Source organism: Nelumbo nucifera, chromosome 3 (genome assembly GCF_055504915.1).
Source record: "Nelumbo nucifera cultivar China Antique chromosome 3, China Antique-T2T, whole genome shotgun sequence".
Lineage (NCBI taxonomy): Eukaryota > Viridiplantae > Streptophyta > Magnoliopsida > Proteales > Nelumbonaceae > Nelumbo > Nelumbo nucifera.
In genome coordinates, this window is record NC_142651.1 from 19064604 (window position 1) to 19090404 (window position 25801).

The 25801-nt window shown below is 38.4% G+C and overlaps 2 protein-coding genes across 12 annotated transcripts; one reads left to right on the forward strand and one right to left on the reverse strand.

The window, feature by feature from the left end:
* Positions 1 to 2524: 2524 nt before the first annotated feature.
* Positions 2525 to 7662, forward strand: LOC104600076 (rhamnogalacturonan I rhamnosyltransferase 1). Of its 2 annotated transcripts, none has more exons than XM_010262902.3 (8): positions 2525 to 3971; positions 4827 to 4894; positions 5019 to 5107; positions 5206 to 5371; positions 5502 to 5791; positions 5875 to 6079; positions 6164 to 6321; positions 7050 to 7662. In XM_010262902.3, exons 1-8 carry the CDS (start codon positions 3647 to 3649, stop codon positions 7297 to 7299), a joined length of 1551 nt encoding a protein of 516 aa, XP_010261204.1. In that variant the 5' UTR covers positions 2525 to 3646; the 3' UTR covers positions 7300 to 7662. The 2 variants fall into 2 exon arrangements, with proteins under 2 accessions (XP_010261204.1, XP_019053979.1); XM_019198434.2 differs by lacking the exon at positions 2525 to 3971 and adding an exon at positions 4168 to 4454.
* Positions 7663 to 15012: 7350 nt separating this feature from the next.
* Positions 15013 to 24657, reverse strand: BIM2 (BES1-interacting Myc-like protein 2). Of its 10 annotated transcripts, none has more exons than XM_088900513.1 (13): positions 24461 to 24657; positions 24105 to 24261; positions 23643 to 23838; positions 23448 to 23525; positions 22122 to 22500; positions 19860 to 19953; positions 19638 to 19759; positions 19219 to 19327; positions 17881 to 17950; positions 17575 to 17670; positions 16519 to 16967; positions 16081 to 16210; positions 15013 to 15476 (listed from the first exon to the last, which is right to left on the reverse strand). In XM_088900513.1, the coding sequence occupies exons 5-13, from the start codon at positions 22162 to 22164 to the stop codon at positions 15369 to 15371; spliced, it is 1221 nt and encodes a 406-aa protein (XP_088756639.1). In that variant the 5' UTR covers positions 22165 to 22500; positions 23448 to 23525; positions 23643 to 23838; positions 24105 to 24261; positions 24461 to 24657; the 3' UTR covers positions 15013 to 15368. The 10 variants fall into 10 exon arrangements, with proteins under 10 accessions (XP_088756639.1, XP_019053986.2, XP_088756640.1 ...); XM_019198441.2 differs by having other exon boundaries at positions 23643 to 23879; XM_088900514.1 differs by having other exon boundaries at positions 15013 to 15470; positions 24105 to 24279.
* Positions 24658 to 25801: the final 1144 nt, after the last annotated feature.

The window sequence follows — 25801 nt, forward strand, 5'->3', positions numbered from 1 at the left end:
CCCTTAGCCCTCTTCAAAAAAAATAGGCTTTGCCTGCCCAGTTTCCAAGCTTTATACCAAAGCTGAGAAACGTCGAATACATTGTTTGTGAAGTGCATTTTATACCGCGGTGGAGTGAATTAAGAGTATTGAATGTTGCAAGGAAAAGAAATATCTCTACTCTGTACTCTCTACCAAGAAAAAGCGTCCTATGTCCGGCCCTACTAGAGGCCAAATGCTGTTCCTGTACTATCTATACTTCCATGAGACTTGCTGGAGGAGAGAGAGATATTGATATATGGCCAGTCACACGGTGCTTGTATGTGCCTGTCTGATGTTGACTATTACTTGGTTTCTATTACTATAGTCTACAAATTGCGATTCTGCCCCATCAAAATTGGGATTGGGGGTCCACACTCCTTTTCATTCACCATTCACAAACCCTAAATTCTACCTGCCAACAACAATCTCCATTAAGCCATTTTCTATTAATCTATAATGTTTCCACTCATCCTATCGCACCCTAAAACCCCAAAGAAAAAGCCATTTAATTTCATTTCAATGATGTTTCTACTCATCCAATCCCATTTTAACCTCCCCCCTCAAAAAAAAAAAAAAAATCCATTTTATTATTTAGTGGTCGTGTGGAAGTGATTATTATTGGGTAAATAAGTGCTTATCCTAATAAGCATTTGAGTGTTTGGTGAAAATTTCACTTCGCTCAAGCAAGGTATTATAAGTCTTTTTGAAAATTATTAGAAATCAAGGTTAACTCAGCACCAAATAGATGTTTTTCCAATGGAGCTTTAAATTTTGTTTGCCTAAGATGTTTATCAAGAAAATGTTTTTCTTGAGTTATGTGAGTTGGTGCATAATGGTGTCTAACAATCATAAAGTAAAAACAACGGAAAACTATGGACAGATCCAATGCAGATTTCCGAATTCCGATGCAGAGTTATAAACATTCAAAATGTCAAAAACCTCATTCTATACATCAATGCCCGCCCATGAATTGGCATCAATTCTAAGCTGCCACCCACCTGAATTATACTTTGGGCCTAAAAATTCTGACCCTGGGCTGAACTGTCATTCTCCCTAAAAATATAAACGTTTTGTCCTGAATTTCAAGACAATTTCGTACAAAACATATTTTGATAAACATCAACAGAACTAAACAGCTCTTATATGGCAGGCTAAGATGGGCTAAAAACACAATAAAGACTTTTTTTATAAAGTGCTTAAAAAACAAAGCCAAATTGCTTATTTCCTAAAAACCATTTATTTCCTAAATGCATATAAGTGCTTATTTATTGGTGTAGTCCCAACCTAAAATAAGAGTTTTACAATAAAGTACCTAAAAACAAGAACTCCCAAATGGGAAGCTAGATTTACTCCCCACAAAACACTCTAGTATTCACACCAACCTCACACCCTATCTCTACAGTTATTTGGGAATATCTCCCCATGAATGTCAACAGCATAAATACTGTTAATGCTGTGAGCTTGGTGTGTGAAGCGCTCTCTATCAGGACACCGAGGAGCAACTCCGGATTATTCCCCAAACGAGGCTTATATTATTAGGGATTGATTCGGGCACACTGCTAATGAAATTATCAACATCCCATTGTTTGCATTGATCAAAAGTCAAAAACCACATGAAATGCTTTTGCCTTTTCAAAGATCAGACATGTACTTGATGATTCATTTACAAAAAAAAAAAAAAAAAAAAACTTCATGATTAGAGATATAACATTGTTGGCCCAAATCACTCCCCTTCCTTTTTAACCCATGTATAACAACCATGCTAACCATAGGAAAAAGCCACAACCGGTTCATTTATGGTTTAGATAGACTTGAGTGTGAATTGTGAAACCTATCCTTTTCTTCTAATCTACAACTAAGTAACAAACTAACAACACAACAAACAGAAGAAACAGAACCTATCCTTTTTCATTTCCATTCATTAGCTACAGATTTGGCACACAAAAAGAAACTGGGAAATTGCCATCTCCTTACTCCATTAGATTTATTAGATTCCAGTTGATAAAAAAAAATATTGTGAAATAAAACCGGAAAGCCTCAACACTCTGACAGCCCTTATATCGCGGCCCTTCATTTACTCGACCGTTTTGGTTTTTGCTTCTTCTGACACCTGGCACCGTTAACTCCATCTAACGGCGCAACCGACAACATAACGGAGCTAATTAACGATAAATCGTAACGACATATTGCGATAATTTGTCGGCATCGGACAGGTCACAAACGAGACGAATCTCGAGGATTCAGACCATCGGTCATCGGAGCTCCGAATCGAACGGCAACCTGATTGAGGCTTCTCTTTTTTTTCGGGTGATTCGTGTAGGGCTTTCAATGGGTGGATCATGTGACATGCGTGGGCCAGAAATGGGCCGTGTGGGGCCCAGGGCCTCGATTGGCGATCGCCACGTATGAAGTGATTGGCTGTCTGAGCTGTTTGACCATGGTTGGACAGGATCGGGCTGAGACAGGCGGAGGGAACTAACCCTGGTTAAAAAGTAAGGTGAGCGGAGGTGGGGTTCATCGAAAGCTGTACGGCACCTCCTCCTCCTCCTCTTTCTCCTCCCCCTTTTGTGTTGTTGTGTATATACTCTTTACTCTATATACATCACCGACGCCGAATTGACAGCTTCGCCATTTTCTCTCTTTATTATGAACCATTTTCCGGTGATTTTTTTCGCCGGGATCTGGTCGATCAAACCGGCTTTTCGGTGAGGTGTATCGGATCGGCCCCTCAAAAATATGTGATTGGAATTCTTTGTTAAAGAGGAAATCTCGAGGTGTTTGTTGTTACCGGTTTGTATATTGTGGAGGTTTTTCGATCTTCAAACGATTAGAAATTCAGGGTTAGGTTTTGTTTTCGGTTGCAGATCGAAGTGAGGGTTTTGGTTTGGTGGTAATGTATGTGGCTTGAGGGACATTTTTGAGAGAGGAGCTTAGTCGAGTGAGGTCTGAAATTAGTGAGCTTGTGGGGGAGTTCGTGAATCGTTAGAGGGCGAGTTGATAGCAGGAATTTTATTTCTTTTACATGATTGTTTTGTAGGATTTAGGTGAAGTTTTGATTAGAAGAGTTTTAGATTTTGTTTAGTTCTTGCTGTGAATTTGCTTAGCATTTTCAGGAATGCAAGATTTGGGTGGGTGGAGTGGAGCCGGGGTAGATAGCGACTTTTACTCTCCCGGGAATATTTTTTTAAGCTTTACTAAATATAGTCTAAGGGTTTTGTTGTAATATTTTAATACTGCATTGATCGGAATCGAGGAGGTTTTTACAGTTTCGAGGTATTTTCGGTTTGAGTTATTTATAAGCATGAATAATCGTCTTATTTCTTAGAGGAGAGGGCATCTATCGCTTGTTACTGATTGATTTATTCACGAACTTGGTGTTTTGCCTCTTGCTGATTGATTATTCACGAACTCAGTTAGATTAGACATCAAACAAAAAGGGGGTTGAGTTGAATTTGCAATTTCTTCTCTCTTGCGGTCCCCCAATCCCGTTTCTTCCCTTTATCGATTACTGCATTGTCGTCGGACAGGCGGCGGTTTCATATCGGAATCGATGTTTCTGATGGGGTAAAATAGTTGAGCCTCGACGTCTGTATGGGGGAAACAAGTCTCAGGGGTCGGTGTCACGATGTGCAAGTCGGAAAATTCTGACAAAAGGTTTGATTTCGGAGTGGAGAGGGAGAAACGGTGGCAGATGGCCTTCAAGTATCTGGGGGAGAGCAAAGTTGAAAAATTGAAGAGTTCGATGGTTCCTCGATCTCGTATGAAACTTTGGATGATCCGGGCGACGACTACCGTCTTACTCTGGACTTGTGTTGTCCAGTTGACGGCACTGGGGGAGATGTGGGGGCCGAGGGTGTTGAAAGGTTGGCCTTCGTGCTTTACGCCTTCGGATTCCCCTTTGTCCGTCAGATTGTCTTCTGCTCCAGCGAAAGTTGTCCTTCCACCCAAAAGTGAGTTCCCGAACTTTGAAAATTTCACACTGATTTGTTTCGTTTCCTCCTTTTAATCTAATTGATTGATACCGATTATCCACGTTTCATGTCGAGAAAAACCAACATTTTTTTTTCTGTCCTTGAGATTTTACACAATGACTTGTGCGTGTAAGGTTAATGGAAATATATTCTCTCTTACGTCTGAAGTGTGATCACGAGAGCTTCTCTTTGGTACATCGGAGTTTTATTCCTCTCGACTTGGGAGTAATTCGTAATTGAAGATTTCATACCTTGTCGATAATATCTCCAGTCCTTTAGAGTTTGCTCTCATGAAAGTTTGGTCAAGATGCCACCTTGCTTCGGAGTTTTATTCCTCTCGACTTGGGAGTAATTCGTAATTGAAGATTTCATACCTTGTCGATAATATCTCCAGTCCTTTAGAGTTTGCTCTCATGAAAGTTTGGTCAAGATGCCACCTTGCTTTTAGTCTGTTCAATATAGGTGAAGTTCTTCTTCTAAGAGATCCTAATGTGATTGATTTAATTTCATTCGGTGTAGCATCTCATGTTCATAGATCTGTGAACACCACCATGGCGTCTCCTCCGGTAGAAGTATTGGATTTTTTCTGCTTTTTTTTTTCTAGGAATTATTTTCAGTCATTGATTACAGCATAAAGCCATCTCCTATGGTATTCCTTTATTCGTGTAGTGAAAGTCCTTGCAATTATCAGTATTATTGTTTACCTTTGTTGATGTCTACGAGGTAGACCCCATTTGGCACTCTAGTTATTCATTACTATTTGTTTTTTGTTCTATAAGTGTTAGAGAGCTCTGGTCTTGACAATAAATCTAACTTATTTATTACCTGCTGCAGGGGTTTACAAGAACAATGGTTACCTGATGGTTTCTTGCAATGGAGGACTTAATCAGATGCGAGCAGCGGTGAGTGATCAGCTACTTGTATCACATTTTTCAAGCCTTGGCATTTTTCTTTCAGTGTGGACATGCTATCTCGTTTGGTATTGCTATTTACCTTTGCTGATAAAATTTTGGGCATCTTCTGTAGATCTGCGATATGGTTGCCATTGCAAGATATCTAAATGTCACACTTATTGTCCCCGAACTAGATAAAACCTCCTTCTGGGCTGACCCCAGGTGAGTTGATCATCTTGCCTAGGTGACTCGGTGAACTTATTAATCAGGCTTTTTTTTTTCCTGAAGTTCTTAATAATATCTGTTTTTTGCTATCACAGCGAGTTCCAAGACATATTTGACGTGGATCATTTCATAACATCATTGAGAGATGAGGTACGCATATTGAAAGAGTTGCCACCTAGGCTCAAGAGAAGAGTAGAACTAGGAATGCTCTACTCCATGCCACCCATTAGTTGGTCTGACATTTCGTACTATGTTAATCAGGTCTGGTTGCTCTCCAGTCTCATTCTGTTGGATTTTTACTATTTGTCTTATATTTTCAGCTCAGGCTTACTATGCAACACTTCACCAAATAAGTGCAATTAACATCCTTTTTTTTGTTTTTTGCAAACAGATCCTTCCTCTCATACAGAAGCACAAGATCATACATTTAAATAGAACAGATGCTCGACTTGCTAATAATGGTTTGCCTGTGGAGATTCAGAAGTTGCGTTGCCGAGTAAATTTCAGTGCTCTGCGATTTACCTCTCAGATAGAGGAATTAGGCAGACGGGTTATTAAGCTTCTAAGGCAAAATGGCCCTTTCCTTGTTCTTCACCTCAGATATGAAATGGACATGCTAGCGTTCTCTGGATGTACTCAAGGTTGCAATGATGAGGAGGTGGAAGAGTTGACAAGAATGAGGTAGGCTTCATTTTTTGTGACAAAATATTAGTTGTTCTGTCATTCATCTGACGTACTTAATGCCATTTTTGTAATTTTGTCAGATATGCTTATCCATGGTGGAAGGAGAAAGTCATAAATTCTGACCTGAAAAGAAAAGATGGCTTATGCCCATTGACACCTGAGGAAACTGCTTTAGTATTGAAGGCATTGGATATTGATCGGAATATTCAGATTTATATTGCTGCCGGAGAGATATATGGTGGGCAAAAGAGAATAGCAAGTCTGGCAGAGGCTTATCCAAATCTGGTCAGTAGATGGATGATAAAGCAAGTATTCAATTTCATTACTTGGGTATCCTGCCTTTTGTAACAGCTTTGGTTTTTGGAACAGGTGAGAAAGGAGACACTGTTGGAACCCTCAGATCTCATGTTTTTCCTGAACCACTCATCCCAGATGGCAGCATTGGATTATCTGGTCTCGCTTGAGAGTGACATCTTTATTCCTACATATGATGGAAACATGGCTAAAGTTGTTGAAGGCCATCGCAGGTACTATACTGCTGTTATTTTGGTCCAGAAGCCTAGTTCAATAGGCTTTGGATTAACACAATTGGATTTTGGTGCTTTCACCATTTTTAACTTTTGTCATCATCCTTGCTCCACTTTTTACTTATCTCTAGAAATCAATTATAAAATCCCTGCTTGACAAAACCAACATGCCGTAACTGATCCTTAGCCATTGCATTTTCTAAACGGGGATGAGTTCTTGTCCAGTAACCAAAACCCCAAGAACAGAGCAACCTGTATTCTTTGATACACCCTACCTGAGACTAATTTGCTCAACTTAATTCAATTGAATTTTATAAACCTGGAACCCACATTGCTGCACTTCCAGAACCATATATTGGAAAAAACCAAATGCTACCTTTATTTTCTTATTTGTATGTTTAACAGGATGGATAGCATTGTTTTTATTGACTGAGGCTTAAATCCAAAGCCAAAAATTGCTTTGGTCATTGGATTTAATGGTCCAAAATGTAACCTTGACATTTATCCATTAAAAAAAGTTGACTTGGTTTGTCATGAATCTTCGGTGACTTTCTGAAATGAGAGGGTTCTCAGTTACAGGTGGAAGTTAACTGATTGGTTTACCGGCTTTTTCCTCCTGTTACCAATATTGTTATCACTTTATAATTATCGTTGGTTTTTCTAATTCAGATTTTTTTTTGTTTTTTTTATTGAGGTTAAAAGTCTGACTTTTTCCCAATTCTTTTCAGATTCCTAGGGTTCAAGAAGACAATTCTGTTAGACAGAAAGCTTCTGGTTGATCTGATTGACCAATATGAAGATGGATTACTGGACTGGAATGAGTTCTCATCTTCAGTGAAGGAAGCACACCAAAATCGAATGGGAAGCCCAAATAGAAGAGTGGTGATTCCTGACCGACCCAAAGAAGAGGATTATTTCTATGCCAACCCACAAGAGTGTTTGCAATTGCCAGATGAGCCATTAAGTAGCAGCACATAAGCTTTATCACTGAGACGGGATTGTTTTGTTTGATTGTCAGCCCCCTAAATCGCCATTCCTCCAGTCTTAATGATCTAGTTCCCTACATAGAGGTAAAAATTGAGAACGATTGTGTTCTGGAAGCAGAGAAGGATGGAGCATCTTGGGAAGCACTCGGGGGTGACCAGGGAAGGTTTATTGGGAAATTGCTGGATTATATTTATATGTTTTATATTCACAAATAATACGATTCTTGTATAGAGAGAACCCTGCCATTGCAGGAAAATATCACATCAGCTGCAATGTACAACAAATGGGGATTTAATAGAGATTCAGTTTATTGGAATTGGGGGACTCAGCTGAAGGTTAGTCCCTCTTCTTTCATATCCGTGTTCTGTTAGTCCTCTCCCTGATTATCCCACGTCTCTCCTAGCATTTGTTACAGTGTTTCCATTTGCTATGTTTGATTTGAATCTGCATATGTTACCCATATAATTAATTTGAAATCTATATGTTGGAATCTGTTGATGCCATGGTGTCCTGGCAAAAGAGATGTTTCAAGTCTTTTCAAGTTACAGAACAAATAATAGTTTAATGAGGCATCAATTACACACCGTCAGTCTTCATAACAAAACCTTCTGGCCTAACAAATGAGATCTTAAAAATCTCTTTTACAAGCCAACTTTGGAGACAAGATGATAAGGTGAACTTACTTTTTTGCTAATGGAAAAGAAGTACCGTTTCCTGTTCATTCTATGTCTGTTTAATATTCTCCTGGTGGTTGTTCAGTCGCTTCCAAACGTTGCCATTTCCAAAAGATTAAACGTATTACTTTGTCATCCAAGTGTTTTTTCTAGTCTTCGGTGCCAGTTACCAGTCGAGCTCAATATTCTTCATCCTTGGACCTAACCATGCGTCAAAGTGTGTTTTGTGCAGTTGGAATATTTGCCACCACCCACCAGATGCTCTTTAAGATAAACACTCTCTAATCCTTCATCCTCGTGGTAGGAAGGACTTGATAGTTGATGGTTCAGACCCCTTACCCACCAGCGTCAATGTCTTTGCTTTTTTCTAACTTTGTTTTCTTCTGTTTAACAATTCACTTCATTCTTGTCTTAAATGGTGCCATTGTGGATTGAGACCACTTTGGAAATTAATTAGTTAAAGCATTTTAGTGGTATTGAATTAGAGATTGTGGACATCTCCCTAATGCCGCCGAACTCTGGACAAAGATGGACCCCTCATACAAAAAGGAAAGTGATGTCCAAGGGCTATTCTGGTGGCTCGAATTTGTACCCTTATGAAAGTTGGAGATGGTCACCATCTCAGACTGGTCGGCACCATGTATTGGATTTAGCTGGTGGTGTGTTGGGCTCTTCACTCTTGCCCTTGGCATCAAATCAAGTAATAGTCCTTAAATTGTATTGTTTTGACTAGTTAATAGAATGGGGAATTGAATCAGACGGTTCACAGTTGAATGGGCATATTACTGAGTAGTCGATTCTTTGGGGGATTTTTAACCATTGACTCCGTTGCCCAAAGGAAATCAAGAAATTTGTTCGTCGTTGCAATACCCATTTTTTATTACACTATAATTATCTCCGGTGACCGGGCGACAGCAAACAATTTCCATCCATTAATTAGTATATATTACTGTGAATGTGTCAATTGAGCGTAAGCTGGACTTCGTAGCCTTTTGAACTCAACCTCACCCAACCCCGCTCTTCCCATCAATCAATCCTTAATTCCTCAACGGTTGAATATTTCCTCCGCCGTTGAAGAAGGTAGACCGAGTAAAGCAACCTTTTTAAGGGTGACTTTTATGCGTGGTTAGAAAATTGAAGGCACTCAACCAAAGTGAAAATGGAGGCACCGATAAAATTAAATGATTGCCCACAATGAGAACTGAAGAAATTTCATTTTCGACCCCATTTACTCAATTCTATTAAAAACTTTATATAGTTTTTTTTTTTCATTTCTTTTTTTTTTTTAATTATAGAAGCGTGTTGATCACGATGTGGTTGTATCCAGACAATTGAGGTTTTGGAATATCCTGAATTTTGACATGTGGCAAGCAAACAGGTCCCCCCCATTTCCTTGTGTAGTCCCATCCTTACAACGTGGCAAATTTTGATCCAATATCCCTTTGCCAAGTGGCAAAAAGAGTCATACTTCTCCAATCTTTCCATAGTCAACACATGCCAAAAAGGAAAAGTAAAAGCAATTTTGGGGGCTAGCGAGGAAGTGAAGTAGATAATGATGCAGAGACATGATGTAGACGGAGGCACTTCGTATTGTTGTGACTGATTCCAAATGCACCTCCATCTCCTTGAACATGAAATGGGTGGACCGGATTAGCCCAGCCATCCATTCACCTGATTGAGAGTAGCTATTTAGGATAAGCAAGAATCTTGAATGTGGGTGTGGCACAAAAGTGCTATACTCTAGTAAAACCCTGGTGAGGGATCCAAGAGAAGTATCCATTTAGTGATCCGAGAAAGCTTGTCTCACCAATCCAAGAAAGTCCACCCGAGGTGCCTCGATGTGTTCCTGGTAATTCCAATAATTAGACTGAATTTGACTGTACACAGCAACATTTATTGGACCGTAGCTTTCGCACCACACAACGTTCACATTCAAGTAACGCATTTCTTTGGGCTTTAATTAATGATGCTGCCTGGTCTACCCAAAAGAATCAAGTCGAGCAAATCGAATCGGTTCTGATTTTGTGGTTTATGTCCCGATTAATAATTGGGTCGAGACCGGTTATTGCTGTTCTGAATCCGATTGAATACTAATATATGGAGGTCTCCTGTTTTTTTTTTTTTTTTTTTAAATTTTGTTATAGCTTAAGGACAAATTTAATAGATAATATATATAATATGATTTTAGTTAAAACACTCGTTTCATCAATTATTAAGGTCATATATTATAATAGGATCTAATTGAGTCGGATCCTTTTCCTTAAGGCTGCGTGTGGTTGCAATGCAAATAAATTTGCACTGATGCAAAACCATGACAGTGCAAATGATTTGAGTGTAAATTCTGACCTTTTTTTGTTTCAAACTTTAGCTTATTTTGTGTGATTGCAGTATAAATGAAGTAAATTAACCCATAAAGCAGAATAAAGTAAAATTCAAAACAAAATTAAACAGTAATTTGCATTTTTTACATTTGTACTCCCACACATTTGTACTAGTGCAAATAAATTTGCACTGCAACCAAACAGAGACTAAGGCTCAGTTTGGAAGAGGTACAAATACAAATTTGTGGAGTACAAAACCTTGTATTTTGTATTATTTTTATGTATTTGCACTGTTTATATTTGTATTTGTACTCTTTCCAATCTGAGCACAAGGCTGTGTTTGGTTGCAATGCAAACAAATTTGTACTGGTGCAAAACTATGGCAGTGCAAATGATTTGAGTGTAAATTCTGATAAATTTTTGTTTCAAATTTTAGCTTATTTTGTTTGATTGCAGTAAAAATGAAGTAAATTAAGACATGAAGCAAAATAAAGTAAAACCTAAAACAAAGTGAAACAAGAATTTGCATATATTTTCATTTGCACTCCTCATGATTTGTAATTTTGTATCAGTGCAAATAAAATTGCACTGCAACCAAACACAGCCTAAAGTGTAAAAAAAAGTCTGATCCCATTATCTCAATTAATAATTGATTAGGTTTTGGGACAGTTTTTAGAACTGGGCTTTTGTCAAAATTTAAATGGACCCGGCCTGAAGGCCCCAAACTAAAGCAGAACCGCACCCCTATCTCTAAGATATCATATTCAAGCCCAAATGCACTTGACAGTGGCTGCTGCGGTGAAGGTAGATGAAAACATTTGCTAGTGTACCGAATCATTTACGCTTGTACTAGGGACAGTTTCATCCATCACTCTCAACCAAACTGTAGATACAGACAGACACTTGAGTCGCTACCATGGCTTCTTCTTGTTGTTTTGGTTTCTTTAAATAAAGAGTCACGAGCAACAAGAGAGCTTCATGTCAGTGGGTAGATTGGTTACAGAGGCTATAATTAAATGTGGGGTTGCAATATCAAAGGCTATCGTCTGTTATTTTGTGTTTTAGCCTTTTGAGGCCTATTTTCTATTTCTGTTTCTAAAAGAATCTGAAATGATTAGAATCATTTTTGCTTGGCAGAGAAGCTGGCTTTGTCTTTTGAAAATGGGCCAAGTAAACCCATAATTAGGAAACGTTTGAGTGAAGCAGTTGTGAAGCTACGCTACATCCTTCATAGGGACGAAAATTCTGGCTCCTTTTCCACATATTAGGCAAGAGGTTTGGGAGGGTTGATTGGGTAACCAGCCCCAGACCTGCCATTGTTGGGGTAGTTTTAGTGGTACTGAGTACAAAGGTTAGGTCAGATTTAGCCTTTAACTCATTCAGTTCGTGACATTCCATAATTCCCTTTCATTTGTTCTACAAGCCCACTTTGTAATTTTGATAAACTTCCCTTTTTCATGAATCGTTATTTTTTCTTTTCTAATTATGATTGATGGGCCGAAAATGTTCACTTGCCTGATCTTATTTATGAAAAAAAGACAAATTATGGGCCCTTAGTTATAATAAACACTAAATTGATTCATAAATAATTCTAGAAACGATTTGGGTGAATCAGTTCTTAGGTCGTAGGTGGGTTATACAGAATGCATACAGCTACCATGATTAAAGTATTGAGTGTTTGTGAAGGCCCATAGGGAGTAGTAACCCATATAAGTGTCAGAATTATTTCTTACTACAGATTTCACAACTAATAACTTCATCTGGAACCCCCCTCCTTCCACCAATAGAAGCCTGAAGCCATTTCTTCCCATGTAATTGTTTAGCAAAAGTCCAATGGAGACTATGTAGGCCACGTGGCTATAGCTACTCAGCTGAATATTCCTACATATGGAATGGTGAGGGGCTTCATCAACCTGATACATGGATCCCATGGAGGGAGAGAGAGAGAAGAATTTATTTTCATTTTACAAATGTTATCTATGATATTGATCTTCTTGATGTTATTTTTAATTTTTTAATGTATATGGGCCTTTTTCTACATATGGGCTGTATGAAGGTTTTGTGGGCCTTTGGAAGAAATACAAAAATAGAATGGATGGTGCTAGATTTGGTTGAATGCAAAACCAAAAAAGAAATCCAGTGAGCAGGGCAGAACAAATCATATTTGTAAGCATTCTTATTGTTTTGCTTAACTTGGAAAATAAACTGAAATAGTTGAGACTTGAGAAACATGCAAAAGATGACCCCGGAAGAATAGCCTTTTCTTGAAAACAATACTTACTGTTTGGAAAAATATCGTTTTCTATAACCATTTTATGAGCAACAAACACTGCAAAATATCAATTTTTTGGAATTTTTCTTCATTTTACAAGAGGACAAATTGATGCCTGACAACATTTTAGCTTGATTTTGACCTTAGACCTGATCTTAGGAGTGCATCTCTCCCCGCTCCAGATCAGATCTGCTGGTTAGTTGCCTCTTCGGCCATGTTTGGGGGTGCTTAAAAATAAATGCTTATTTGGTTTGGGATCACACTATTAAGCACTTATTGGTGTTTGGAAAATAAGCCTAAAATAAGTGCTTATTTTTAAGCCCAAATTTCTAGTTTTTATTAAGTATTTATACGATAAGCACTTATTCAAAATTTTCTTCCAAAATTATCCCTAGTTGAATTTTATTAAAGTGCTTTCATAAAAGTATTTTTATAAAATTACTTTCATAAAAGTGTTTTTATAAAAATACTTTTATACCTGCTTCAGTGCTTACAAGATTGTGCTCACATCTTTGGCACAACCTTTTGTAGCCATGCATTGAAAATATCTTTGTACCTGTATGCTTTTTTTCATGGGGAGATAGTCACAAGTCCCAATGTAAGGCTGCAAGGGACTGCGAATGGTGTCATGAGCATGGTCTTGGGGATCCACCAATGGATCACACTAACAGGTAACCAAGGAGTCCGCACATATCTCTCCTAAGCATTATCTGATTACCTGACTCCGAAGTTTCTAGCGGATTTGATTGATAATTCCCACATAAGCCGCATATTGGGAATATCTCCTGTACTCACATATTTTCAATGTATGACTGGATTCTCATGCTTTTATAGTGTGTGCAGAATTTTTAATTGCAGATAATCCCCTTATGCCTATGCTCTCCCCATCCCCCACCCAAGTTTGTTTTGCTTACTAAAAGGTTGAAGAAAAAGGGGTTACCTCACTGAAATGCTACATACAACCTTTTTATCTACCATATATGGATGATAGTTTTGATTGAAAGTGGTATACGTCTCCCTTTTACCTCAGTTCCTTAGCACTATATATCAATTTCTTGACCAATCAACTCCCCAATCCCTTCAAAAGAAAGAAAGATATATTAGGAAATTACGAAATATTAAACTTTTATTTACTAATTTAATCCAAAATAGACTTATTTGGATTGCTGAAGGTTCATTCAATGTGACTTGTGAAAGATCTATTTAATTTAAGGATAAATTGCAAACCACCACACTGTACTTGGGGGTAGTGGCACTTAGCCCCTCAAAATTTGTTTTGCAACAAAGACCTCCCTTGAACTTCTGGCTTGCAACACTTTCTCCCTGCTGTTGCATTCTATCAGTAAATTTCATGGAATATTCCTTTAAATATTTCGGAAACTCCAAATGCTTTATGATATTTTTATATAAAATAACGTACATTTTACCTCTTAACTTACTTTTTTCTAAAATTGTAGCTCCAGTGTTTCCATCCCTAAGGAGAACCAGTCACCTTGCGAGATCATGCCGATGTATATATCCAACATCTATTGTCCAATTTCTATGCCCTTGCCTACCCTTGTCTTAACTGCTTCTTTGATCTGAACTTGTACAAAATGTGAAATTCACCAATTTGACTAGTAAGGGCTCGTCCATATCTATAATAGTTTTATTCTAAGCGAGTACAAGGTAAGCTTTTCCACCAATTCGATCCAGTTCAATGCGAGTCAGTCCAAACTAGATCCAATCCAATCCAATGAATATTTTGGATCATTTTAAATAGGTACAATTCAATGTCTGAACCATCCAATCTGTTCAAATTCGTTTTAACTTAGATTGATTTCAATCCAAACCTGATCCATTGACACCTATATTCTTATCTTATAAGGATGAACCAGATATTAACTCAATCCAACCCAATCTAATATAAACTTATTACAGACAGACTAGGTCCAATCCAATCTAATAAATATTTGGACTAGATTTGTCCAATCCAACATCTTGTTGGTCCATCCAAATTGATTTTAGATCAAAACGGGGTCCAATCCAAAACCGGTCCATTGACACCCTTAGCTGTGAGTCTGACCCTTGAGCGCTGAACGTGTCTCGGTTTATAATTTCAACGCAAACTTTCCAGGTCACAAGGGCGTGTGCACGCACTTTTGGGTTTGTAGCAAATTATAGGTTATCTCTAGATAAGAAGGCATAATTACAATGAGAAATGACGAGTCAAAGTACAAAGCAGAATATATCATATTCATATATGTTAACCGCTTTGTGGCTTGTGAACAATGTTTGCTCTTTGCTCCGTTGAGAATGCTTAAGCATTTGTCATTGTCAGATGGCATTGTAAATATCCCCACATATCATAATGTTTCATTCTCATGCTACTCATCCCCTATTATCTGCTTTAAGAGGTCACAGGTAGATACTGGAACAGAAGTCTGAAAGCCAGGCGCACAACAAAAAGAAACACGTCTGTTTACATTCCATGAAATTGTGTAGTAAAATATCCAAGATTAGAAAAGAAGCTCCACATGTGAATGGAAGCCTTGAAAAGGAAAGCAGCTTCTCAAAATCTTATGGAAGCCTCTCTTGAGAAAATTACAAATAAATGAATTCTAAGGCTTTCGACAACAATCAGTGTGTATATCATCCCAACAAACTGCAAGGCCGAGGTTGTAGAATCAATCTGGCTTGTTGCTTGCGGGCTAGGAAATGCCATAGGTCTCCTAATAAAGAGGAAGGGGGAGCCGAAAGAAATGACAAGCTAAATGAAAAATGGAAGAGAAACAAACAACGGGAAGAGAATGTCTAACTTCTTTCCGTTTTTAGTCTCTTTGAAGCTTGATCCGAGTCCTCACCACTGCTGGCACCCTTAGAATGTGATACTGCCTGATTGCCGGTACAGTCTTCCTGATCCTTAGGCAAGAGGAAAGAAAAATTAAACCAAAATTCATGAGTTAAATAAGTTGCCATATGCATTCTTTTCCCGTATTTGTTGTACATATAAAAGCCTAATTTTTATTAGATACAAGGTATTTCTGCAAGCCTAATATAAACTCAGGTTCCAACAAATAATGAACATGGGATTGATTTACCAACTCTATTTAATAGATTCCTTAAAAGTCAAAATTATTGTCCCGTATCCTGTTATGAGGTGAGTTAAGATTTGCCATGCCAGCTACTCAAACCCATTAAATAGAATACAAACTGACTGGGACGAACCAAGAAAGGATAAAAGCTTCACCCCATTTGAGCACTATACATGTACAGTGGAACTTATTTAGTTGACATATGGATCTGAAAAAAATTTTGGAATCAGTAACCCCAATAAGTCTGACTATGCATGGGCACATACTAATTTAAATGGGAATGCCAAATAATTCTTTATTTTACAATTTCACATATGCTAAATCCAACTACACCAAAGAAAATATCTGCCATTGTCCCCTTCCCTCCTGGGGCATAGGGAAATGATATACTCTTGAGAAAAAGAACAGCCAAAATACCCAAATTCACATACCTTGGCACTCGATGTCATGCCTGCCAGTCTACTAACTGCTCGCTTCCCAAGATCAATCTGCACTGAGATGCTAGCTTGTGATAGATCCACACCTGAGCACTGTAGTGCTTGCGTTAAATTATTCAACAACCTGCAACACATTAGAGATTTACAGTCTAACATCAGATTTAAAAGTGGTAACAACTGACATAGAGTTTTGTTGAACAGAAACTGTATTTGCTGAAGACTGGAAGATTTTACAGGTCCAAATATTATTAGTCTACAAGAATTCTAGGTAAAGTTGGAAATACTCAAGCTTACCTTGTGGCATAAGCCCACTAACAGTAGTCAATGGAAATGATTTAAATGAACTTTCCCAAAGACATTGAACTAATGCTGTCTTGAAATGTAGAAAAAAATACAAGAGGGACCATGGACCACTTGCATATGGAAACTCACCCTTGCGAATAGGCACTTGATATGCTGATTGTCCCTTCTTCAATAGTCACCTCCTCCTGTTCATTCACTGTATCACTTGTGGCAGGGCAATCAGTTGTGCATGTTCTGCTCTGCCACAACTGGGTTTGTTGCTGAGAAGCCATATTGTCTGCATCTGAAAAGGGTCTTTGGGATGGTTGGGCAAGCACAGCACCTCTTACCACAGGAGTGAGCATATTTGGTTGAAAGGAAATAGGCATAGGTACTCCTTTGTTTGTTAGCCCAGCATGATGATCCATTATTTTGTTTGCACCACCTGCCCTCAAGTCAGCATCTACTGCATTCTGAGCATTTGCGAGCATGGGTGGAGTGATGGCAATGTTATTGTCAAACATTAACCCTGGACCAGGTCCATTCTTTAGCACTTGAGAATGATCAATCATAGTTTCTCCAGGCCTGCGGATATTTCTCTGTGTTGAACAATGAATAAACACTCAAGCAGTTAAGTTCTCAACCATCTCCTTTTTTTTTTGAAGAAAGGTAACATTTTCATTAGGCTCAGTTTGGAAGGAGTACAAATACAAATATGCACGGTGCAAATACATACAAAATAATACAAAATACAAGGTTTTGCACTCTACATATTTGTGTTTGTACTTTTTCCAAACTAAGCCTTGAACAAAAAGGGAGGGATGTACAAAATCAAAGGCCTTGAAAACAAAAAGGAGCAAGGCCAACATTAAAAAATTGGCAATGTATTTGCACTGTATAAAGATTCCATTCTCAACCATATTTAGCTAAACTAGCTAAGAACCATAAATTTTTTTTTATCAGAAACGAATAACAAACATACAAGAAAACATGGCAATACAGTCCTGCACTAGCACCTGGGATTAGAGACTTGCTGAACTGCACACCCTATCTGGGCATAGTGCAGCAAGCAAGCAGATCCCCGCCTGATTGACACCAAATATAGGTAACACTTGACCCCAGGGTTAGCAAACATTCCAACATGCCTGACCCAAATGCACATAAAAAATTAATGTGTAGTGAAAATAAAGTTAATCAGATTTTTACCCATGGCACCAACTTTGTGGGCTCCTGATTCCATCCGGGAAATGCCGTCTCATATTTATTCACCTTTTCCTGTAAAAACTGAATGTATTCTATGACCTGCATTAAGTTGTAGATATGCTGTCAAAAATTAAAGAATTTAAATTGTTCTCCAATATATCAACAATAGAATAAAATGAGGAACCCAATGTTGGTCCCATCTATCTGGGGGGTCTTCGGAGGTGTGGACTGGATATGGTCCTAACAATAGAATAAAAAATATTTTATACAAAACTAAGTAATATATTTATTCAAATTATGGTAATTTACCTCTAATAGGAAGGATGCTTTATCTCTCTTTTGATCACTCTGGGGTATGAGATCTCTTAGTATCTGGAATCTGTCCAACAAATTAAAAAATCATCAGGTTGAGTGAGAAAAGGAGCTACTTTGCTAGAAGGAAGAATCTTAATGTCTAACAAAAGATCAAACGTGTTATGCACTCAAACTACCTAATTAAGAAAAAGAAGTAGCATATTCTTTTTTTTTTTGATAAGTAGCATATTCATTAGACAACAATTTTCACTATTCAATAAAAAAACTAATCCACTTTCTGGTATCAATAACAGAACTACAGGGATACCAACTAGGAAATAAGTATGTAAATGGCAGAAAGAACCAACATTGCAAGTTTTACTCTTTGGATGTACGTCTTGGGGCTCTATATTGGATTCATTCACCACATTTGACACTGGTCCAGAAATTATGAGCAAACAAGAGAGGTACAGATGCAGTTCGGAGCATCATTAAGATTTCACAAGAATGTCATAGCCTATCTGTTTTTTCATCAGTTAGACTAAGATTTGCAAAATGAGACATGGGAAAAAGTTAAACAATTGCCGTCAAGACCTATTACTAAAAACGGATGAAGGTCACTTGATAGAGTAAAAACTTGTGATATTTAGACTGGGCCAAACATACTGAAATAAATTTTACTATTGCAATAGGAAATCAATTTCAACATCATGACCAATCAAAGGATTACAACAAGGACAAATCAATCTTAAATATGGGTTTTACACAATAAATATTTCCAAGAACAGGAGTTCGAAAGATCTGCAATAAACAATTAAATTGTTACTGAAAAAGGATTAGAAGAAACACAAGAAGGCAAAAGGTGAACAGGCTTGGATATTATATCGCTCCTGTTGTGTGACCAGAGCAATGGGAGAGGACACTGATTGTGTAATGTAACTTGGAAGTAGCCATGGTGTTGATGATGTAGATAATTGGCAGATTCTAGAAATGAGCAAACTAGAAGCTGGAAGAAATCATGTCTACCATCAATTCACCAATAGGTTTATGCCCAGTAGATGTCCAACCACATTTTCATCTGACATGTCAATTCTTTTCAATTACATGCACTAAGAATAGCTGGAGCAACATTTAGATGGTTTTTCCTCCCTTTTTTGTGGTCGGAGGCATGGGATGTCGAAATTCAGAACCGGAACCATTAAGTGAGGTTGTCATCAATAGGCAACAGAGTCTCCTTAAACCATGAGCAAAGAAGATCAAGATTACTGAAGGAATTTAAACTTAGGTGGTATTAAAGACATACTACAACCAAGTTTGACATAAAATCATATATGTGAGGATGATAGAACTTGCCTGTCATTAATCTTGCTCCTTCTCCGCTGCTCTGTGGCAGAATGCTTTGATCGTGGTGTGACAGGCTTCTGGTCGGTGCTCTTCCCGTCCACCTTTACAGTTAAGTCGCCTGAACGAAGTTGAATATTTTAAAATATGAAAAAGAAAAGAATTGTAAAGCTGTCCATAAAAGAACTGGTCCCCAAATCTATCCCTTTAGATGGAAACTATATCACAACATAGTTTCAGAATACAAAATTGAATAACTGGTGACCCCAAAATAAAATATGTCCTTAACATGCACTCAATAAAACACACGAGTTAAGCAGCAAACAGATAGCTCCGAGAAAAGAAAACAAGGAGAAATCTTTTTTTATCGTCGTACATTAGACCTCCGCAGTAGGATTATACTGAATTCTAAAGGTGCGTAAGTAACATACCTTTCTGGGAAGGAGCGTCTCTCTTGGAAATGAACTCTTCCTCATCGTCTTCTTCCTCTTCCTGATGACCCTTGGCCGACTTCATCATACCCACGAAGCTCTGGGTTTTCTGTCCCGAATGCCTTCAAAAATTCAACGAGCCCCAAAAAAACTTAGGAAAAATGGAACACCTGGATAAGATCTTAAGAACAAGGGTAAGAAGAGGGAAAGAAGGCCACCAACTTGGAGGATGACTGAGAGCTGAAGCTGTTGCTGTGGATGAAAGGGGTCTGTAATTGCCGCTCCGACGACCACTGCCCTACCTTCTCCGCCGGCTCTGTGGAAAAAAATAAGAGAGAGATGATGCCCTAGGTGTTCTTAGTTAATTTCTTTTGATCAATGCTAACGTGCGCGGTGTTGGCGATGCTTCTCCAACCTGCGCTACAGCTACACTCGGAATTGATGTAAAGACTTTTAGATCTGGTTTATGGGGTCTTTTCGGTTCCGGATCCCTGGGCGGTGGTTGACTTGGGCCTACCCTACAGCCTACAAGCTACAGACGCTGCAAAGCAATTGCAAAGAAAAAAAAAACTAATAATAGAATAATAATTGGTGGAAGGCGCAGAGTGCACTTCCTTAACCGGTGCCCACGGCTTACGTTAGAATTTGGAATAACTGATGTGCATCACGTGTTTGGCAAGTGGGCTCTCGTGACCGTGAACTGGAAAATGTCTACTACTCTACTTGTACACCTGGCATTACGACAAACCAGGAAGATAATTACGAAAGCGAAGAGGGAGAGGAGTGGGTGGGGGACGGAAAGAAAAGTGACCTGCTTCTACTTTTCCCTTTTTTTTTTTTAATTTTAAGAAACAAATAAAAACTACCATCAACTAATATCTGATTAGACTTTACACATGCCTGCTCCTCTTCATCAGAACTCAGAAGGGGCCGGCACCTCAGACCTCCGTTTGCACTGAATTGCCTTTTTTCTTCACATCCTCATCTCTCCACTGCCCATTGTTACAGGGCCTGGTTTTACAAATTTAACGCCAAAATTTCTTTCTTTTTTCCTCGAATAGCACAGTTGCCGGTTAAAGAGGACAAAAAAATGAAAAAGGGTGTAAAGGACAGTTAATGTAATTATTACAGATTAAGTGGAAGCCTTAGGCAACACTCATTTTGCAGCAGGGTGACTGACTAACTGACGGTTATCCTTCTATATCTAAAAATGGAGACACACAATGATAACGTGTGGGTGTGGCCACCCTATTAGAGAAACAGTAGAAGTAATTATCGATTTAAAGAGGAGTCCTCAATCAGCCAACCGTCACCCCCCCCCTGTTTCTAATTTCACCCCGTTTTACGTGGGTGATGAGCTCACCGGAATAAGCCGACTGTTCACCCAAGAATAAACCATGCCATGCACGATGTGATTTTTTAAGTACATAGCCCTAAAGTCTAGACCCAAGTGACAAACAATAATGGCTAGTGTATGCCATGAATGATAATTTATTTAGTTTATCCTATTTCCTTGACTTTTTTTTTCTTCCCCCAATTTGAGAATCATTATTATTATAATTAAAAGGTTAAAATAGAACTTATTGGATAATTGTTACCCAAGAACGAATCTCTGTTTCCCTGGTTTTTATAGAGCCCATCAAAAGGTGACTACCATATCATGATGGATCCCACCCATGACATATGACATTGTAGTTGTAGGCTTATAACAGTACAATACATTGCACTCTCCCGAGGAAGAGAAAAACATTGATCGGACCCACCGGAAAATGGTGAGTTTGAGCCACATGTGATGCTACTGCTACCTACGTACAGGCCATATCAATGCAAAGACTAAAACACGTGACTTTATAATTGCGCAAGTTAAGGAGGCTGACTTTTCGAGCTCTGTGTGTGTGTGTGGCCAACCTCCGCTGCCGCTGGTGGCTTGAAATCCACTTTTTAATCCTGTCGTTAACCAAACAAATTAAGGCTCTATACCACGTAAAGCGGGATGTAAGCAAGGAGCTTTGTTTTATATTTACACTGGCACTCTCTTTCTTTGTTTCTTTCTCTTTTTTTCCCTTCCGACGGCCGAGCTACTGTCAGTTGTAACATTTTTTCTTCTTTTCATGACCTCTCACTAGTGTGGAACACATGAACATCTTTTCGTGTGTTTCACAAATAGGAGAAAAGGGGATCCGGTACATTGCAACCTACCAACTGAAAAGAATTTGGGGGGGGGGGGGGGGCGGGTCCCACCATGTTCGGATCCCATAATCCAGTACTTGAGCTGCACAGACAATATAAAACAATAACCACCAGCATTTTTTAATTGCTTAGCCTCAGATAGCACAGCTTAAGCAGCATTGTTTTATGGGATCCGATGATATCAAATTCAGTGGTACTATGAACTTGAAAGTCGAAGCTAAAAAACATGTCCATTTGCATTACTTTCTTATTTTCAGCCATTAGTGTAATATTAAAGGAAAACGAGAATGTTACCTTTTAAGACCTGTATCTCTCCAGCGGCGCTGTTCTGCACCATTGCTCCTTTTTCCTTCACTACAGATTCATTCCACAATGCGAAGGTCCCCCCACTGTGAGAAGTACTTTTAGGGTTAGGGGTAGCTTTATTAGCTTCACCATCCCTATCTGCAATGCTCGCTCGTGCCACGTTATATACACTTGTCTTCAGCTTTGAAACGCTTTCGTTCTTGAAATTGGAAATGTGGCTTATACTGTAGGTGCCAATTCCCCCAGGGAGAGCATGCTCGACTGAAGAGGGGGGGGGGGGCCGTCTCAACTGTGTTTTCTCCCTTGCCACTGTTCATCTCAACACTTTCCAGTGGTTTTAGAAAGTCATGCGTTTTCAGGAAAACTCCTGTGGAAAATCCAATACTTTCGCATCATTCAATTACATCCATGACCCACCCACATTGCTCTCAGTTTGGAAGGAGTACAAATATAAATACCTAGAGTGTAGAACCTTGTATTTTATATTATTTTATATGTATTTATATTGTACATATTTATATTTATACTCCTTCCAAATAAGGGAAATCGGACTCTTCTCGCTGCTTCTGTAGTTCTGTATCATGCTGATAAGTCTCCACACAAAATTCATCTCGAGATACTCTAGTTGGTTGGTTTAAATTCATGTATAAGAAAGTGCGTCATATGTTGGGTCATTTTCTAACCTTTGAATCCAATTACCAGACGTACCATGGGGTCCATGACAGTCCACCTACTAGCTAGTGTGTATTTCCACGAACCTCTGCGAGGCTCTGAGACCAATCGGACGGTAAAACAAACAAATCAATCAACTCCTCACGTGAGGATCCCCCCATTCCCTGAATCCTGACCACACATTGATTTCATGAACCCGGCATTTCCGAAGCTCTAAGTGCTGGACCATTCCGTGTACCAAGACCGTATTACTACCCTGATACAGACAGTCCAGTCAAGCTTCCAGTGAGGCCCAGAGGTAAATACAGGTGATGCTGATGCTGAGCCATTGACTACTGAAGCATAGCCTAGCCTGCTAAGCTAATGCAGTCCTGGTGGACTGAACTGTGAACAAACTGTGAACTATCACACACACACAAACACATGTACTCACGCTAAAAGAAAAAGAAAGGAATAAAACTCCAAATAGTTAATGGGTATGAACCCTCAACGGGGGTAGCCCAACGAATGAATGGCCCAGATGGATGATTCAGTAGGGTCACGTGCATAATCAATGGAGCTGCGACAGGACCATCTGATATTTTTGTTAAAGAAAACATTTAATTTCATAAAAACCGAAGGGGAAATGGAGATATTTCATACCATGAGGAGGCCTCGGATCCTGGTTTTGGAAAGATGAATGACTGTACAGTGAAAGAAAATCGTGTGTTGGTTTTTTGCCTGTAAAAAAAAAGTAAAAATGAACAACGAAACAGCATAATTCAATTGTTTAATTTGTGTGCAAAAATTATAAGGAAAATACAATACTAATTCTATTTCTCAGTGTATACTACATACCTTCGGTTCCGAAGGGACGAGGTTGAGGGAGCTCCATCTGAAAGTGAGATATATTTCCTTTCTTTTCTTTTTTTCTTCCGTAGAATTTCAGGCTCTCAACTTTGTTAGTCAATTTAACGCCGGTGCTAGAATTCCGACAACTTGAACGAATTCGATCAAAGAGATAGTACTTAGAAGTCCACAGATGAATTTCTACCTGAAAATCACGAAGCGTGAAGGTCCAAACCTCCAGGCGTTCTGAAATAGAACGGATGAATTTGAGTGCGGAATTGGATAAACAGAAGAATCTATAATTTTCCAAGAGCTTTTCGGATCCGTAACAAATCCAAGGATCAAGTCCTGACAGAAGCAACGACTCCGACTGAAGATCGGAGGCGCATTCACTTCTTCTATCAGGAAACCGCCTAGAATTCAAAGATTTATGAATTATAAGTCGAATTGTAAAAGAATCTAAATTCTTACATCCTTTCGTAATAAAGAACCGTCAATTGTAATGTTTTCTGCCAACTTTCACCTCGGCGCATTCCAAGTAATCGTTTATACAGCGAATTTTCTGGGACTCCCGACGCTTTTCAACCAGAAATCGAAACTTTCAGTTCTCCAAAGTTTTCCAGGAAATCTGTGAGGCAAATTATCGCTGAAACCAACAAAATTAACATAAAATTCTTCCTATTTAAACACTGGAACCAAAGATTTATATGGTATTTTTAACCACCATCCCGAATAAACTATAGAAATTTTGGTTCACTCAAAAGCACAGGAACCTAGAAGACAAAGAAAGCTGGATCCACAAGATAAACGAAGTTTCAGATGCCTACCTTTGACCTGAATTACGGTAAGCTCAGCAACGTGCAGCACAAATGTGTCTGAAAATCGAGAAAACATCAATTCTGTTGTTCGCTTGTCGAAGTAGGTCGAAATCAGATAAAATAAATTTGAATTTCACGTAAGTACAACCAAAAACAAGTATGCAGAGCAGAAATGTTGCAGAATCTTGTTCGAATTTCCAGAGAAGATCTTCTCTTTCTTCCTCTCTCTCTCTCTCTGTCTGCTTTCTTAACGAGCTGTGCGGCGGAAGAAGGGTCGTGGGTCGGAGGGACAATCACTCTGTTAAGATCCTTACACGGCCTCCCTTTCTTGTTTTTTTCTTTTCTTTATATGAATAATAATAATATAATAACACGATAAATTAAAATCAAATTTTTTCGTAAAATATAAACCTTCAATTTTCTTTTCCGTCACGAAAAACGCCGTTCTTTCTAACGCCGTCATAATGACCAATTTAACGCCGTTAAATTACTGACTGACGGATTCATTGTTCTCTCTGAATATAAAGTTACCATACTACCCTTCCAAACATCATTTTATTCCCTTGATAAGATTTCCATGAACAATGTGTGTGTAGGTTAACTAGACACTTCGAATGTCTGAGCTCCAATGTTCCATCCGTACTCCTTATGATCCAAGCCGTCCATTTGTGATAAACTTCAAATCAACGACGTTCGATGTGGAAGAATCTATTGAACCTTACCAAAACGAGGGCGAATAAAAAGCATAAAGAAGGGTAAAATATAAAAATCTACCCTGGAGTTGACAATCATAAAAATCTCCTCTACAGTTTTATTTTAACAAAATCCTCTGCTGAAGTTTTGAGAAATCCAACACATACCTCTGTCAATGACCCATATGAAAATTTTTGCAAGTTAAGAAACTGCCCGATTAATAGTGAGAGAATACGGGTGGCCACGGGCCGAGCTCTATACGAGCTATTTGAACTTGGCTTATGAAAAGTTTGGCTTGATCTTCAAGCCAAGTTCGAGTCTAATTTATAGGTTCGTTAAATAATCAAGCTTAATATAATTAAATTCATTAGACTTGTGTGAGCCGAGCTCAAATAGCTAGACACACACACACACACACACATATATATATATATATATATATATATATATATATATATAATAAAAATATTATATATAATATTTTATTTTTATATATAATAATAACTAATTATTATAATTCTTATTTTATTAAATATCAAATAAAAATATTTTTATATATAATTTTTTATTTTTATAAAACATTTTTTTCAACTTGAACTCGAGCCGAGCCTAACTCGAACTTATAAGTTTTTGACTCGAACCGAGCTTGAGCTCAAG